Source organism: Quercus suber, unplaced genomic scaffold (genome assembly GCF_002906115.3).
Source record: "Quercus suber isolate HL8 unplaced genomic scaffold, Cork oak 2.0 scaffold_534, whole genome shotgun sequence".
NCBI classification, from domain to species: domain Eukaryota; kingdom Viridiplantae; phylum Streptophyta; class Magnoliopsida; order Fagales; family Fagaceae; genus Quercus; species Quercus suber.
In genome coordinates, this window is record NW_027069982.1 from 48,014 (window position 1) to 66,679 (window position 18,666).

At 35.7% G+C, this 18,666-nt stretch overlaps 2 protein-coding genes across 5 annotated transcripts; one reads left to right on the forward strand and one right to left on the reverse strand.

Moving 5' to 3' along the window:
- The first annotated feature begins 498 nt into the window (after positions 1 to 498).
- Positions 499 to 13,664, forward strand: LOC112008340 (flowering time control protein FCA). 4 transcript variants are annotated; one of them, XM_065763956.1, is made up of 15 exons: positions 499 to 1,052; positions 1,671 to 1,741; positions 2,674 to 2,752; positions 3,408 to 3,490; positions 3,578 to 3,632; positions 4,060 to 4,121; positions 4,860 to 4,926; positions 6,092 to 6,171; positions 10,069 to 10,133; positions 10,385 to 10,450; positions 10,657 to 10,969; positions 11,524 to 11,667; positions 11,766 to 11,897; positions 12,736 to 12,801; positions 12,948 to 13,664. In XM_065763956.1, exons 1-14 carry the CDS (start codon positions 668 to 670, stop codon positions 12,796 to 12,798), a joined length of 1,665 nt encoding a protein of 554 aa, XP_065620028.1. In that variant the 5' UTR covers positions 499 to 667; the 3' UTR covers positions 12,799 to 12,801; positions 12,948 to 13,664. The 4 variants fall into 4 exon arrangements, with proteins under 4 accessions (XP_065620028.1, XP_065620027.1, XP_065620029.1 ...); XM_065763955.1 differs by having other exon boundaries at positions 12,955 to 13,664; XM_065763957.1 differs by having other exon boundaries at positions 13,352 to 13,664.
- A 1,321-nt stretch (positions 13,665 to 14,985) lies between these two features.
- Positions 14,986 to 16,666, reverse strand: LOC112008345 (WRKY transcription factor 23). Its single transcript, XM_024040678.2, is given in 4 exon segments — positions 14,986 to 15,603; positions 15,720 to 15,863; positions 16,125 to 16,281; positions 16,284 to 16,666. Coding segments are annotated over 4 exon segments (921 nt in total). The 5' UTR covers positions 16,501 to 16,666; the 3' UTR covers positions 14,986 to 15,200.
- Between the last annotated feature and the right edge of the window lie 2,000 nt (positions 16,667 to 18,666).

Sequence of the window (18,666 nt, forward strand, 5' to 3'; positions counted from 1 at the left end):
CAGTGAATGGTTTTTGCATTATTATTTTTTTTAAAAAAAGTTTTAACTTATAATGACATTCGTTTATGATAATAGCTATTTATCATCCGACCAAGTAATATGTGTTTCAGTGAGTTATAGTTAGCTCAACTAGTAAAGTTTTTGATGGTTGTATAAGAGATACTATTATCAAGAGTGGACACTATAAGTTAAAATTCTATAAAAAAAGAAAGAAAGTAATATGTGTTTCTCTTTTCCATCTTAATTATTTTTGTCTCTCCCTTTCTTATTTTTTCTTCCTTGGTTTCATACTATTTTTTTTTTCATCTGATTAAGTAATGATCTCCTTATTATTACACTAGTAAAACATGTTTTATTTTTTAGAATCAAACTAATAAATTTTCTTCTGTTTTTGTACTTGCAAATTTTTTTCATTACTAATAAGATTTGTATATATATATATATTTTTGGTGTCATTTAATTTTAATATATGTCATAAAATTAAGATAAATGAAAAAAAAATAAAAATGAGACTATAATCAGGGCAATTCACAGAGTCCTTTGATTTGATGGTATTCTTTCCGGCGCCTTCGCTGCTAATCTTCTTTCATTCTCCTTCCTCAATTGCTCTTCACTCACTCAATCGAATTCTAGGGTTAGGGTTTCGCCAAAAAACCGAAAGTCACAAATGGAAAGGCAGAGAGGAGACCGATTCAATGGGCAGCAAGAGTCCCAACACCAAAACCAGCAACTCTCCGATCACCATAGCCACCATGAACAACAGCAGCAGCATCATTTCAACAATTCCAACTACCAGGTCCAGGACCAGCAGCACCTTAACAACCCTAACTACCATTCAAACTACCACCACCATGACCAACACTTCAACAATTCCAACTATCAACAACATCCCCCCCACCATCACAACCACCATCAACACGTGAACTTTGAGCCAAACGATTCGTCGTCGTTTGGCTCTGGAGGTTTCCCTCCCAATAGTGGTGCCGGTGGATACGGTTCCGGTTCCGGCTATTCTGTACGCAAAAGAGGCCGGCATCGAGGAGATACTCCAGGTGTGTAGTACTGTAATGTTCTGTTTGGTAGCTGAGAAAAAGTGTAGGAAAAGAAAATTCGTAAGCTTAATACAACTTAGTGCTTTCGTTTCTCTTTTTCAAAATTTCATCATAATGATATTGAAAAAAAAAATGTGGTTTAATTGCACTAATATAAATTTCAATTTACAATGTGTCCCTAAACTTTTGAAACTGAGAATCAGTAATCACCTCTGAATTTCGCTCTAAATTTGCAAATAGCCCTTTAGAATTGAAGATATTTAAGTTGGCATGAATATTCATTTTTAAGGCTTTTGTTGTAAGGATTTTAAGTTTTGACTGTACAAGAGAGGCTTCATGGTTCATAGTAACTTCACTTTGTAGAATGGGAATGCACGGCTCTGCCTCACGAGATACTTGGCTTTTAATCCAATTCATGTGTGTAATTACGATTTTATGATGAAAAGTATTGTTTCGATATTTATTTATTTTGGCTTTGGAATTTTTCTTTGTAATTTTATGGGGTGCTTTCTTGTGGAAATCATGTTAATTATGTCTGACCGCAACTTTTATTAATGTCCTAAGTTGTAACCTTTTTTTTTTTTTTTTTTTTTTTAATTTAAATTTTCCCCCTTTTAGATAACGTGGACGGTTTTGGTAATGTAAAACTTTATGTTGTACCGGTTTCCAGAACAGCAACGGAAGGAGATGTAAGTTATTGTTTCTCTTGAGGCATTAACATGTCTGCAATATTTGCTGTATGTGAATGTAAATGTTCATATATCAATGAGCTTTAGCAAAATGATACTTCTTCCCTCGTAAGAAAATAGGAGATAAAGGGTGAGGGTGCAGTTTCAGAACTCATATGTATAACTTATCAATCAAAAGAAAAAAAGAAGAAGAAGTACATGTCTGTTTGAACTAGCTTCTTCGGTAAACATGCATCAAGTTTGTATTTCAACTTTTAGTTGTGTTGAAATTCCAAGAAGTTAGAATTTCTCCTTTTTGATGTGTATGTGTAACTGCATCCCTAGTCCTAGCCAGAACTTTGGAATAGAGGGAGAGACATTCTAGTCTTTACGGATAACGGGAGGTCCGTCAAGAAGGTTTTTTTTTTTTTTTCCTTGAAGGGCTAAAGGGGGATTCCTTTTTCTTGGCAAAGCATTTGGGGAGCTAGAGTGCCTTGTAAGGTCATTTTCCCCCCCTCACATGGACAGCAGCCCTGGGAAAGATCTTTACTGTTGATATTTGCAAAAGTGTTACGTTGTGATCTTATACTGGTGCTGAATGTGTAAGCAATTGTGGAGAGATGGCATATCATATTGCTTCATTGTTCTGTGGCTAGAGAATCGTGGTCTCTTGTGTTTGCTTTATTTGGAATATCTCGGATTATGCCAAAGATGGTAGTTAAAATGTTGGCATGGGAAGTTCCTTAATAATAGTGGTCTAAGAGTTGGGAAGGCTGCTCCTTTCTGCATCTTGTGGACTATTGGGCAAGAAAGGAATAGTAGGACTTTTGATGGTGTAGAATGTCCTATTTTTGTCCTTAATTTTTCTTCTCTTTCAAATTGTTACTATTATCTGTGCTTGTCATAATTATTACTTCTTATTAACTCTTGGATTTTGCTTCTTATTACATCAGATCCGACCTGTCTTTGAAGAACATGGAAATGTAGTTGAAGTTGTTATATTGAAAGATAAGAGAACTGGCCAACAACAAGGTATTGTAATGCTGTTATATATATATATAATATGTATATTTCGTGATCCATATTAGTGTATTTCCTGGTCTTTTGAGAAGCTCTCTAGAGCGCCAAAATGCTCATTGTTTATCTTGATTACCTTTATCTCTTATTGACCATGGTTTCCTATCTACAACACTGAAATGACCACAAAACTTTCTAGCAGCCAGCATTTCATTATGAAATTTGTAAGGTGGATAGATCTTGCTTTTGTACCATGGGTGCTCTGACCCAGAGGTTAACTTATTATGAGCAGTCAAAACTTAGTCAGATGATTAGCCATGTGCTATTTCTCATTGATGTTACTTAAAAATGGTAGACATTTATTATCTGTGTTCTTATAAAGTTTTCCTTGGTTCTTTTTTTGTTTTATTTTTTTTAAAACTGTTGAAATGGTTGCTAATTTGAATGGTCCACTTTGTCCCTTACTCTCATCATTGTCAAGAGGCAAAATAATATATAATATATATAAAATATAGAACTAGGATACAAGAGTGAAGCTTAAGAGTGAGAACATTGATTTTTTGTTTCTATCAAAAATCATAATGGAAGAGTAACAGAAATATTATGGATATGTGTTTTGTGGAAGAATATCAATACTTCTGTGCTTGTGGATGTGGCTTTACTTGTACAGGAAGTTGTTTTGTGAAATATGCAACGGTAGATGAAGCTGAAAGAGCTATTAGATCTTTAAACAATCAATACACTTTTCCTGGGGTGAGTTATTCAGCTTCTTGGATAAATAATACAAAGCCTCTTTGTGCTGTTGTTTGTGTATTTGATTTATATATTTTCTTTTTCCAGGAACATGCTCCCCTCACAGTCAAATATGCAGATAGGGAACGGGAGCGTCTTGGCGGTTGTTCTTTTTGACATTGTCTTACTTTTACCTTTTCTATCAATTCTGCATTTCTACATTTTATTCAAGTTTTACTCCTTCACTGAACACCCTGGACTGATTTTAAATATAAGAAATGTTTCTGAGTTTCGATAGTGATAATGTTCTTTGGCATGTATTTGAGTACATATGGTATCTGCACAGATGCATTGGCTTTGTCTTGCATGATGCTTCTGGTTTTTCACTTATCCACATATTTTTTGCAAATATATGAACCATCACCTTTTTTTTCCCCTCTCAATAGTTACGCAATATTTTTGCCAAAACTCATTGGGTGTTTGTGTAACTTATCAGTAAAGAAAAGTTTTTTTTATTTTATTTTTTATTTATTATATTATCCCCTGTTCATTTTCTGGTTATATTTTTAAATAATTTCTTGTGATAGCAGTGGTGGACAAATTGTATGTTGGTTGCCTGAACAAAGATGCTTCAAAAATGGAAGTTGAGGAGGTATGTTCCATTTTCAAAAAAATGTTCTAGTTCTTTGCCTTCCTCAGCAAAATAAAGCGAACTCTCTCATTTTGGTATCTTCTTGTATGTATGCACCAACAAGGAATGGTTACAGACACAGGATGCATAGACGTGAGGTGAGGGTAATGTGTGTAGGATGCCTAAAAGGGTCATTACCCACCACTCGTGGGTGGGATGAATATACAACAAAAATGAGGATGCATTTCCTTCACATGGTAGAATGAATAACAAAATTGGGACCTTGAGACCTATAACTATTCTCTAGAAAATATAAGGACAAAGGTTTGAAAGCCAACTCTTTACTGAGATCAGTGTGGGGACAGGGACTCTTCAAGTTGTGAGCGATCTTCTTTTAATGAATGGCTTTCCAAAATACATGTTGTATGTCATTGAATGGGCATGGACAGAAAATCAACTGAGATTAAAACTGTATGTGATTCAATGTGTGCTTGGGTTACAATATCTTGCATGTTACCTGTGTGCTATATATATGTATTTTTGTGTGCATGTCCCAGTGTGTGACCTTTGCAGTTTGATGTTAAAACTGTTTCCCTATGCGAAACCTCTTTGATGTAATTGTTGTTGTTCACATGACTTTATGGAAAGCATCCTTGCTCATTTTTCTTTCACAACTCAGCTACAGTTATTAAGCTTTATATTCTCATAGTCTTTATATATTTGATGCAATGAATTTTATATGGATGTTATCTCTGTCAGATATTTTCCGCCTATGGTCTCATTGAAGATGTCTATATTGTACGTGATGAGCTGAAGCAAAGTCGTGGTGTGTTGTTGATCTAACTATCTAATCCGTCTTTCATATTTAATGGTGAATTATAGTATTTAGGACTGGACATGTTGGTAGGTATTTTTTGCTCTGGACTTTCATTTCAGCCTCAATGTATTGGTTTCACCTAAAATCTCCAGCAATTCTAATTGACCCCATACAATCACTTTTGCAATTATTTGGTCAGTTCTACAGGTTTTTTTTTTGATGATTTTGTACCCATGTACTAAGAGTAAATTAGAGAAAAAAGAAGGAAAAACATTATAAATGGTGAATACTTTACCTATATTTTTTATTTAAAGCTTAGTGGCTCTTGAGTAGTGTTGTTAAAAGCACGCTTAAAGGTCAAAGACCTGGTTTAAGTGCTTTGTTTGACCAAAATGAAACTCATTTAAGAGGCACTACTTTTCTGGTGCTTTTTGAAGAAGCAAAATGCATACTTAACCGCGCCTTTTTATTTTTAGTTTTCTATATTTCTTATAAAAAAATGAATTATTAAAATTAAATGCTTGATCTTATGGTGCTTTTGTATATAAATATATATTAAAAAATCTTTCTTAAAAAATATGAATCATTTAACTTTTTTTTTTTTTTTTTGGTTGAGAAAAATATGAATCATTTAACTTAACTGCTCAATTTGAAGGGAATGATGGGGACCGCTGATTTATTATGCAAACACTATTCTTAAGGTGTTTTACTACGAACAATTTTTTGTTTGCATATCAAATGACATGACATTTTAATATGACCAAGGATAATTTACTATTCTTATACTTTTTGGTATTTGCCTTTTGGATGTATTTTGACTGAATGCTACACTTCATTTTGATCAGAGCTATCTATTTATGCATTTTATAAAGTACAGAGAATTATATAAAATTATATGGGCATTTTTTTAATGCTTTTATGAACACTGCTCGCCAGAGGTATCTTTTGTGTACTTCCTTTGTATGTGAGTTGTCTCCTTTGTGGTTGTCTAATAAATTTTTTTGCTTGGGGGAAAAGGAATCAGCTCTTTTATCTGCCTGTGTTGGCACATAAAGTTTCATAATTTCAAAATCTGTTTTGCATTTTTAAAGCACGGATAGTGCAATAGATCTGTCTTTCTGTTACACTATCAATTGATTTTTCATTTGAAATGGATGTTTATGCTGTTTTGAAGGATGTGGATTTGTTAAATTTTCCCATTGGGAAATGGCACTGGCGGCAATCAAAGCATTAAATGGAACGTTCAAGATGAGGGTAAAGCTTATATATTACTTTCGCTCTGTTTGTTTCAGCATTAGTGTTTTCTGGAAAATGGGTCATTTTCTAGAAAATGGGTCATTTTCCAGAGAACAATTTTTTGGAAAACTATCTCATTTTCCAGTGTTTGGTATGCACAAATTTTTTGTAACATTTCTTGTATAATTTAAAACATGTATAATTTGAAATTTGTTTAAACCCAACTAATGTAATCAACATATATTATAAAAAGTAAAGAAAAAAAAGGGATTTCACTGTTATATGATAAGTATATCGGTATATAATGATAAGTATAGCAATATAAATCACTGCAACGCTATTGGTAAATCATTCACGCATCAGAGAATCCTTATAATGATGATAAGTAACACCAGCCAAGTAGTGTGACAGTAAAATTCCTACTGCACACGTCAACTGATTAAAGAAAAAAGGGATTTCACACATCCTAGAAATAATGTGGGGTTATATTTTTTTTTTTGATAATCTGCAATGCATTAAATCAAAACGAGGAAATACGAGTGTTGGCATCTTCCAAAAAAACAGCAGCTAAACTAGGTGGAAGATTGCCTGAAGTAAATAAAACAAGGCAACATAGAATCTAATGCGAACTTTGCTGCTGTATGAGCAGCAAAAAGAGTAGTCAGCATAGTAATAAAATTTAATAGAATCACTACTCAGCATATTAAGAAAATCAGAACACAAAAAAACAAAGTACCACTCTGCAGATTAATAAAATCAGCATAATAATTTTTTTGATAAATAACGTAAGAATATTATTAATAATAAAAAGATTGCCAAACCGAGTACATTGGGGATGTACCATGGGGGCACAAATCAAGAAACAAAAGAACAACGATCAAGAAAAATAGAAAAAAAAAAAAAAACAAGAAAAAAACAAGAAAAGTGAGAAAAGACCATACTCCAATCAAAGAGAGTGTGTAAGAAAAAAGACTTAAGCTCCAGCAAAGAATGTTCATAACTCTTAAAATTTCTAGTATTCCTTTCACGCCAAATGCACCACATCAAGCAATGAGGCACTAATTTCCAAACATTAATGTGACGATGTCGCGCAAACTTTCCTTGCCAAGCCTCAAGCAACTCAAGAACAGTATTTGGCATAACCCATTGAATACCAAACAAGCAGAAGACCAAAGACCACAACTCCCAAGCTATGGATCAATGAAGAAGTAGATGATCTACTGACTCCCCACACCTCTTACACATATAGCACCATTCAAGCACTATCACTCGTCTTTTACGAAGGTTGTCTGTTGTTAAGATCTTACTTAAAGGAAGAAGACCAAGAAAAGAAAGCCACCCTTGGAGGAACTTTCAATTGCCATATCATTCTCCATGGAAAGGAAACAAGAGTAGGAGGGGAGAAGGATCTATAATAACCTCTAACCTCAAAACTTCTATTCCTTGCAAGCTTCCAACAATCCTTATCTGGGCCAAATCTCCGCACTGTCGAAGAATAAACCAACCCCATGAACCGGTCAAAGACTTTTTCTTCCCAATCTTGTGGTGGACGACAAAATTGCACATTCCAGTGAAACCTCCTCGCAGACCAACCCATAACTTCAGCCACTGAGGAATCCTTAGACCTACTAAGGCAAAAAAAGCTCTAGAAAGGCCTCTTGGAGAGTACAATCCCCACACCACACATGCTTCCAAAATTTCACTCTAGTCCCATCTCCCACATCATAAACAAGGAATTTAGAGAAGTTCAACCAGCCACTTCTAATATATCTCCACAAGCTGACCCCATAAGGACTTGTCACCTTTTTCGTACACCAACCACCCCAAATGTTCCCATATTTTGCCTCTATAACCCTCCTCCATAAAGCATCAGTTTCTAAACCATACCTCCACAACCATTTTCCTAGCAAAGCAGAATTAAAGTTTCCCAGCCTTCTTATACCCAACCCCCCATCCTGCAAAGGCCTACAAACTTTGGCTCAATTAACTAAATGTATTTTAGGTTCACCCCCAATCCCATTCCACAGAAAATCTCTCTATAATTTCTCCATACGCTTTGCCACCTTACCCGGTACAGGAAGAAGAGAAAGAAAGTATGTAGGTAAAGATGAGAGTGAGCTTTTAATAAGTGTCATCTTACCCCCTTTAGATAAATACATTCTCTTCCAACTTGCTAATCTCCTCTCCATTCTCTCCAGGATAGGATTCCAAACAGATAAATTCTTAAATTTTGCACCTAATGGAAGGCCCAAATATTTCAAGGGCAAAGAAGACTGCCCACACCCTAGCAGATCCACCAAAGCCTCCAAATTGTATACCCCACCAACAGGTACCAACTTAGATTTTCCAAAATTAATATGAAGCCCTGACACCTCCTCAAATCTAGCAAGAATTGCCCTCAAATTAGCAATTTGAGAAGGTTCAGTATCACAAAAAATAGAGTATCATCTGCGAATAAAAGGTGAGACACCATCACTGATGTATCAGCCGTACTGCCCATAGAAAAGCCTGAGAATTGCCCGGTGGAGGCAGCCACATCTAACATACGACTTAATGCCTCCATCACAATATCAAACAACAAAGGAGATAAAGGATCTCCTTGCCGAAGCCCCCTAGAACTTCCAAAGAAATCAGATGGGCTACCATTGATCAGAATAGAAAACTTTACAGTTGAAATGCAATACCTTACCCATTTTGTCCATTTCTCTGAGAAACCATGACGCTGAAGCATATACAATAAAAAATCCCAACTCGCATGATCATATGCCTTCTCCACATCCAATTTACACAACACACCTGGAACTCCTGACTTTAATCTACTATCAATACATTGAGAAGTAATCAAGACGGAATCGAAAATTTGTTTGCCCTTCACAAAAGCGATTTGTGAATCCGAAATAAGCCCATGTACCACCTTTCGAAGCCGATTAGGCAACACTTTAGAAATAATCTTGTAAATCCCACCAACTAGGCTAATAGGCCTAAAGTCCTTGACCTCCACAGCATCCACTTTCTTGGGAATAAGGGGAAGGAATGTAGCATTAATACTCTTCTCAAACACTGCCTGAGTATGGAAATTATGAAAAACGGCCATAATTTCTGTTTTCAAAACACCCCAACAAGACTGGAAGAATGCCATAGAAAAGCCATCCGGACTAGGTGCCTTATCACCATTTAAATTATTAATCACCCCAAACACCTCTTCTTCCTCAAAAGTCCTATCTAGCCAATTTGCATCTTCTAGCGATAGACTAGAAAAATCCACATCATCTAAGATAGGTCTATGAGTCAGCATAGTAATAAAATCTAATAGAATCACTACTCAGCAAACAAAAACACCGAATATCTAATAAAATTAGGATTTTGGAAGAGAGGAATGAAAAAAAGTACCGCTGCAGATTTGTTCGCTCTTGCAAGGAAGAGCTACTGACAGATCTGTTAGGGAGGAAAAAAAAAAAAAAAAGTGAGATCAATGGAAAGAGAAAAGAACAGAGAGTGACAATGTGGGCTTGAGAACTGAGAAGAGGGAAAAAGTGAAAGGAAGAGAAGATTTGAGAGTGCTTACTGTGAAAAAGAGTGAAAGAGCACCAAACCAATATTGTTTCCCACGGCAAACAAAAGAATATATATAGGAGTTAAGAGCCATGAGGGAGAGAGCATGTTTTCCAAATATTTTTATTGGAAGACAAGCGATAGAAAATAAGCCTTATTTTTATTAGGGTTTTTCATTGATTAAAGATAGTTTTCCGTTGACTGAAATTTTTATGCTACCAAACACTGGAAAATGTGGAAAACTATTTTTACAGAAGTTTTTCCAGTGAAATCAATAGAGGTTTGATATGTACCACTTATCTCATTGCTTGTAGAGGCTTTCTATTCATTATCATTATTATTTTCCTTTTTTGTATTCTTTAGGGTTGTGATCAGCCATTAATTGTTCGTTTTGCGGATCCTAAGAAACCTAAGATTGGAGAACCAAGGTTTCTGCTTTCTTATTACTTTCTTATATAACTGTTAACCTATGCTCTGTGTGTGATTATCAGATAGTAATTAAATTACAAGTTAACTGATCCATGTAAAGGACTTGGAGTTGCCACTTTTCTTTGTCCACTCCAAGAAAAATTCTGTCCAATTCAGCTAGTTCCTCGCCTGTGCTAATTTCTCTTCATCTTACACTACAACAAAAGTGATAATAATTTGTTTGCTGATTATGTCTTCTTTCTCTCTCCAGGGGTAATCATATATTTGCAAATACAAATTTTGCTCCCTGTTCACAAGAACCATTTGCTAGGAACATGTGCGTCTTCATTCCTCTTCTTCCTTATTTATGTTATTCTTGTTGAAATACTCTAATATATATTTGCCAATGAGCTCTGGCTCAAACAGCATCTCCTCCCCCTTTAAGATAGCGTGGAAGGTATGGTGTGAGTTCAGAACCCAATGGGTGTGTAACTTACCAACAACAATAATAAAAAAATCTAATATATATTCTTTTTTTGGCAGGGTAGCGCCTGGTCTTGGCAATTCTATGGGAGGGTGTATTTTGCCTAATGCTTCATATCCTCTGCGAGCAAATTCTACAAGTTCATTACCTCAATCAGTTTCTCAGATGGAAAAGCAAGAACCTTTCGTGCAACAATCATTTCCTCCCCTACAGCAGCTACCTTCACAGTTGGCTCAGATGCCATTACAACAGACACGAACTCCACAGACAAGCTCGCAATCATCTCAACTAGAAGGCTCTGAAGTGCAGAGGCAGTCTCATCAAACTGAAAAAGTGGAGCAGCAGCTGAGTTCACAGGTAAATAGTCAGCAGGTACCACAAAATGATAAATGATTATTTAGTTCCTTTGTATGGTGTAAGTTATCTATTGGTCTTTGAGGGAAATCAGAATTGAAGGGATTGGCATATTTGCAGGAATAATGTCATAAGCATCCTCTTATAGCATGTGTTTTCTGCGTGACTTATGATTGGATATCCAAGCTTTTATAGAAATGTTTGTTTACCTCAATAGACAATGAACTATCAAGCATGTGTGGTGGCTCCAGAAATACCTGGAATGGTGATAGTTTTGAATTGGAGTTTTTATCCTTTCAACAGTTCTAAGTTTTGGTGCTGTTGATATTTTCTGGTTGTGATTTCCCATTGGTGGATAATAAAGCCATATGCATGCATTACAGTTGGTGTTTAAAGAGATGTTTTCTTGTGATACCTGCTAGTCGTAGATACTAGATACTGTTGAATGGATTCATTTAACTTCACATCATATGCAAGCTTGTGACTTTGTCCAGACTTGATCCTGGTTGTTGTAATTTTGGCAACTATGCCACTTGGTCCGTCAGTGATATTATTTTTTCCTCTCCCTGCAGTCTCCAACAGTTGCTAGTAGTTCTACCTCACCTGCTGTACCTTTAAGTCCTCATACAACTGCTTCTTTAGAGTGTGATTGGAGCGAACATACCTGTCCTGATGGACACAAGTATTATTATAATTGTGTCACTCGTGAGAGCAGAGTAAGTTTTCTCCCTGAACCATCTTTCTTGCATTTTTCTGGTTTGAGTTTTGGTATGTTGAGAAGATGAGTAAATAGCTGTGAAAAATTGCTTTGCAGTGGATGAAGCCTCAGGAATATGCCTTACATGAGCAACAATTAGTGAAGCATCAAAACCTGCAAAATCCAAGCCAGCAGCTTCAGTCCTCTTTGCCAGTTCTTTCAAGCCAACAAGTAATTCAGATAGAACAGGTACAGCTTCGGCCAGTCTCTTCCTTCAGAAACTCCTAAAACCCTACCTTATCTGCACTAGTCAGAATTCAGTTTTTGTTGGTGTTTTATCTTCTTCTTCTTCCCTTTTTTTCTGGTTGTAAATTAATTTTTTTTTTCTTTACTTTTGTTTGTTCATTGCATAATTAGTTACGCACCTGGTGTTGTGGGATAAATTGTCATCACACATTCCCACTTCAGTAGTTCAACACCTTTCAATGTAGGCTAATATCTTAGGCGCTACATAACTTCATCCTCTTCAAAGTTTAGGCACATGGTGGAATATGGTCATTCACATGGTGAAGTTTGGCTCACCAAACGAAACTAGACCTCGTGTTAGAACTTCTGAATTGCAACTTTCATGTATTGAACTGTAGCCTCTGTTTGTCTATTCTAGGGTTGACCATGGCCTCGCCAAAAGTTGCATTGCTCTGGTTTAGTAACAGATTTACCTGATGAGTTGGCCAGTGTCTTTAAGTTTTAGAGTCTGGTGGAAATGAGTTGTGTGCTTAATTACTTGGGCTTGTCCAAAATCATTGGATGCTGATTTAGCAGGATGGGTTATATGACGGAGGATAGAATTTCTATATTGTGGTGTAATGGAATAAGTGCTTTTCATTCATTTCTCAGAAACTTATCTTGGCAAATCTTTTTTATGTTATGGATATCAGTTGTAGTACCACATGGCCAATGGACACTGGACTCTTCTCACAGCATGTCATTTTGAGGAACTAAAATATTCATCTTCCCCTCTTTCCCTCCTCTTTTTGACTTGATGGAAGGTATAAGTGCTTCATTTTAGTACGCTCTAATTTTGTAGGAATTGGATCATGTGCAACTGCAGTCAGAATCTAGTCCTGTTATTGGCCCAACTTGTGCTTAAGAGGTATCATTTCTGATATTCATTATCTACTTGGTCTTTTTTAATTTCTGAAATTTAAATGCCAGAAAGGTTGTGATTATTTTTCATGATTGCTTAAAAAAAAAAAAAAAAAAAACTCAATTGTAGTTGCATGGTGTTTTCTTAAAAAGGTTGCAGAGATGCTGATGGCGGCTCTTCTCTGTGCATGCATCTTGGCAAATTGGTAGCTATGCAAACAATTTCCATGAGTGATTAGTTACAAAAAACATTAATGAATTTAAAGAGATAAGCTATGTTCCAAACCCCCCCCCCCCCTCCCCTTTCCCCTCTTTTTTCTCTTTGCCTCATTCTTTTTTCTTTTGGGTTTTATTTATTTATTTTAACTGGAGTATATTTCACTGAGCATGTATGATTGGCTTAGGTGAAATTATTTGGTGTATCCAGTGTAATACACCCTCTCACTTTGTGGGAGGAGGGTGTAGTCCACCACGGGTAGCAAATAATTTCTTAGCTTTTAGGTAGTGTTAAATGAGGGGGTAACAGCACTGTACTATGAATGTAATTCTGTATGCAGGGGACTTCTTGTTGGACATACGCAACTTCATTATTAACCTTTGGTGTTTATGTTTGAAGTTGATTGTGGTGGAAAAAGGGGCATCCAACGGCATTTTAATTGAAAATGAGAGGTGGAGCTTAGAAAAGCATGTAATATTAGGTCTAGGTGGAGGTGGTGGCCACCAAATGTTTTATTTTTATTTTTTAATATGCATATCTCAGTTGATAGGTTACCTTTAGGTAGTAATATTTACAATTGATTTCGTTTACTTTCTAATTTATGTAAATTAAACAAAATCATTTTAAATCGGAAGTTGCATTTTTGGCGTGCTTCTGCTGGTTTTCATGTACAAAATTGAGGCTGATTTTAAGGGAATGTATTCAGTGTGTTTTTGGCTAAGCTTGTCCTCATGCTAGACGTGTTCTTGTGATTGAATATTGCAATTATTGTTTTACAGAAAATATTATTTTCTACAAACCCATCCATCGAAGCATCTTTTGAGTCCCATGCTCCGTGATGGCTGGAAATTGCAAGATTTCCGGAAAAGCCAGCCCAGCCTAATGACTCTGTAAAATATGGGAGAGTCACCGTCGTGAATGGGCGGACGACCAAATGGATATGATATATATATATATATATATATTGAAAGAACCAAATGGATGATATTATATTTTAAAGAACTTTATTTTTAAATAAAAATCTTATTCCGATTTTTGGAATTAGATGAGGAAAGCATAATTGCTATACTAGTGCATTACTCCAATCGAGTATTTAAATCCATAAATATTTTGAGAGGCATCTGATTGGCCCGGTGAGAAAACAAGAAAAATATCATACAGGCATGGTAATGCGGATACACAGTATTAATATAATTGGAAGCAACAAATTCATATATGGGTTCCACTGGTGGAGACTGCTAGAATTATGCTAGTCTCTCCTGGCATTGTAATCCACCAAGCTCTAGTTATTCCCATCGATAACGATCTCATATAGCCTAAGCACATGCAGCTACTGAAACCATATATGAGCCATTCTTTTTTAACATGTAAAGCTAAAAGTACCCACATCCCTATCAAGATTTATTCCATCATTAGAAACAAAGAATCACACTCAAAATCCTTCATCTGTGCATGTGAGTCCCTGTATAGCAAAATTTCTTTCGTCACACCCCACGTCCCTACCATTGTTCAATGAATCAAATCCACTAGTGGATTGCACATTAGCAAGACATAATATTAGAGAGAGAGAAAAAAAAAAATACAAATACAAATACGAGGCATTAACTCAACAGGCTCAATATGGGTAAAGAAGCGGTTGAGTTATTCTTTCTTGTTGCACTTGCACCCCCATGCATACCTAGCGACAGCACATTAAATTTCCTCACCAAATCCTCAAAAATTGAAACCTTTTATTGTGGATTCCCAGACAAAGGAAAAGCCAGAAAGCTTCCACATTAATTGTTCTCTCTGGAGAGTGGAGACTCTGGAGAGTAACCCCAAACCCTCAAAATCTTGACTGCTGTACTCTCAATGAAATCAATGCACATTCCCTTCAACAACAAAAAACAAAGATATAGGACAAAGAAGGGGTCAGGAGAATAAAAAGAAGAAAAGAGAAGAAAAAAAAAAAAAATGCTGAAACAAAGAACCAAATTGAGAAACTAGTCCCTGCATTGGATCAAAAACCCTTGTTTACAGTGATAATATCATCGGGTATGTATAAACGGAAATGGGTTCTACAAGAAAGATCGCCACCTGTCAGCAAGAAGATTACATCCCAAAACATCTACATATCCATCTCCTCTCCTACTAAGTTAGCAAACAAAAATTACATAAGTAGTAGTAATTAATTAACTGGTCCCTCTTCTCTACTCTTCCTTAAGCATATACGATGGAACAATGTCTTGAAGAAGTCCATGGTCTTTAAGCAAAGCAGCTCCTTGGGTGCAAAACCGAGTGTCACGAAGTAAACCAGGATTATTTGCTAATAAGCCATTAAAAGCAAAATTGGAAGGTGTCAAGGGATTGATAAGAGATTGTTGGTGCTGTTGTTGATAATGAGATAGGGTTCTTGGCATTGGCATAGTAAAGCTGGTGGCAGAGACACCTCCTGAACCTGGTGGAGCTCCAGCAAAGTTTTGGCGAGGCATGACTGGGCTTGGATGAGTGTGTTGCCCTTCATAGGTAGTCACAACTATGGTTGGATCTGTGAAAGAGCGTTCCACACGTTTCTTTACATTACATGAGGCTGTAGTGCAACGATAGTAACTCCTAAATCCACAAAGGAAAGACCTTTAGAATAATGCAAAAACCTTGAGCTTTAGTTTGAGAAAGAAAAAGAAGGGTCAAATTGGGTATTGAGGTTAATTTGTATTGCATTTATATACCTGGGAAAGGGGCTGTTCTTCACAGCTTTTTGACCGTACTTTCTCCATCTGTACCCATCTTCCAGATGATCAACCTCGCTCTTTGTCATAAACGCGAATCTCGGCTCTCTCTGTCTCTTCTGGTTTGTCTTCTTGGGTTTCAACCTAAACACCACAAACACCGAAACCAAATCTAAAAATCCATCCACATGATAATAAGATAAGAAAAAAAAAAAAACCCTTAAAAAGATTTTCCATTATAATAATTTTTTAATGTAATTAAAACACAGAAAACAAAAAACATTAAAAAAAAAAAAAAAAAAACCCCATTTTCTATCTTAATCTGTTTTCCAATGGGTATCTTGTAAACATAAAATCCAGAGCAAGAAAAGTAGGAAAAACCCAAAAAAAAAAAAAAAAACTCACTGTTTCTTAGTCTTATCGGGTTGCTCTTCTTCCTGGTCTACAGCTTTATTATTAGTCTGCTCAGTATCATTCACTGCCTCACTGGATGCAGACGAGATCGAGGAAGAGTTTGGTGTGGCAGGCTGATTCAACACCTCAGAGCACTCTTTTACAGCTGAAGTGGAGCTGAGGGAGCCATAGATATTGGTGGCAAATCAAAAAGAGGACTTGTATAGTCCTGAACTCCGGTACCCAGTAACTCCATAAACCCTAAAGAGCTCTTTTCTACTTCAGAGAAGTCGAATATCCCAGAAAATGGATAGCTATCTGATATATGATCAGTAAACGAAGAAGATCCAACAAGCTCCTCCATCTTTATCATCTCCTTCCTCTCCATAACTCTCTCAAATTTGCAAATCTTTCATCAACCAAAGAGATAAGTAAAAAAAAAAAAAAAGTGAAAGTTTCTATCTTTCCCTAACACACACAGAGCAAAAAGAGAGAGTAGAGTAGGATAGGGCTGATCTGGTTTTAATTATAAGCTTTTAGAGAGAGAGAGAAAGTGTGAAGAGAGAGAGAGAGAGATTTTTTTTTTTTTTTGGGGGGGGGGGGGGGGGGGGGGGGGGGGGGGGGTCAGGAAGTGTGTGTGTGTGTTTGTGTGAAAGAGTGGGATTTGTGGGTGGAAAAAGAAGGAAAGGGAGGGTTTGGGTTTGGGCAACAAATTATATTGACCGGCAATTGCAGGTCAGATATTTGTACGGTGTTAAATTCATAACTGGGTAGCAATTCAATGCATGGTCAAACAAAGTGGTCGTAGCTTTCATACGTAAGAGTTTGACCGGTTAACCGGTTTCGATCGAGCTCAGTGTGTGTATGTGAACGGGGTTTAACCACACGTGAGATTCTTAAGCCGTAGAAAAAGCCTACTACTATTATCTAAACCTCTCACTCGTGTGCATGTGAACTCATGAACTACTAGTCTATTTCTGTAGTCTATTTGTATAATTATCTATTAATGCAATGAATCCCCCAAAGATATTCCTTTTTCTTTTCTTTTCTCTTTTGCTTCTAATCTTCTCTCTTTTGCTTTATATGTTTTTGTTTTTATTTTTCTATTCTCTTTGTCTTTTTAAATAACTTTTTGTTGAGTGTGTGTGTATAGATCCTCAGCTATCATATGGCCAGATTGTCTTCATCTGAGAACGAACCAAAAAGGAAGAGAAAGAATTCAAAGAATGTAGTGATGAACATTTTATATTGCCAAAGGACGAGTGTTTACATGTCTTATTTTTTATCAAGTATAAAGTAATGATATATATATATATATATATAATATAACTGAGAATTAATCCTTGGAAAAATGGACAAAGTTTCATTAGAATGATGAATATGTATAGGTATATTTTCAATTCAAACTTCATATGAAAGCTATCCTTTAGAGTAAAAAAAATTGAACCAATTCAACACAACTTCATTATTATAGATTATATACACATACATATGTATGCCATTCTTTATGAGTTGTGATTAGTTTGGGAAAAATTACCAAAATTGCTTCAATAAACTATATGACAGACAATGGAACCAAGTTGTAGCCCAGAATCAAACTGCTTTTTTGAAGATTAAAGTACCTTATTAAGTTGGAAAGAATTAACTTTAGGTGTGAAAAGGATTAATGTATATGCCGTATAAGCTTCCTATAGTCGGTGAATGTCGGCTTTTTTATCTTTTGCAAAGGAAAATTCGCAAGAAAGATGGAAAAGATATTTATCAAAATTCTCTCTTTTTTTCTACATCTTTAATTTGGTTGGAACCTTAAGGAACAGTATATGCACGTGTGTGGCCGTGAGACACAAGGCTAGCTGACATAATTTCCGTGTAAACCTAACTTACCTTACATGCTGCAATAATTCTGTTTCAAACTTTTCTTGGTAACATTTATATTCAGCTTCTTCTTTGAGAGTTGTTTTTTTTTTCTTTTTGGTAAATATCATATGCCTTCACATAGGTTTCATTGAATTCTTTGGCATTATCAATGGCCTAGCCTAGCTACCACCTTTGAAAGTTAATAAGTCATATAGGGCATAGTTGGGATCATTGATTATCTTTTTATTGGTTAGGCTATTTCACTATTTGTCTTGATAGATCACAAGGCTCTCTTTCTTTTTAGCAGGGTTCTTTAGAGACATCACCATGTTATTATATCATGTTTTATTATATGTTTCTGGTTTACCTTTATGACTTGATTGAAGGTCCTAAGAACTCAATGATGGGTTATACATTTTAGTCAAAGCTAATAAATTTGGGTGCTCAATATATTCTTACTAAATTTGGGTTTAATTTATTTGGTGTATATATATATATATATATGTACATGCATGTTTCTTGCATTACGGATTATATAATATATACTCTCACTTATATTAATTGTTGTTGGAGTTTCAATACCTCACCAATATTATGCCTCGCACGTATGAGTCAATATTGATATGTAGACGTTCCAACAAACCCAATGTCAATGACTTCCACAAAGACAAATGATATAATTCTCATGTCAAATCAA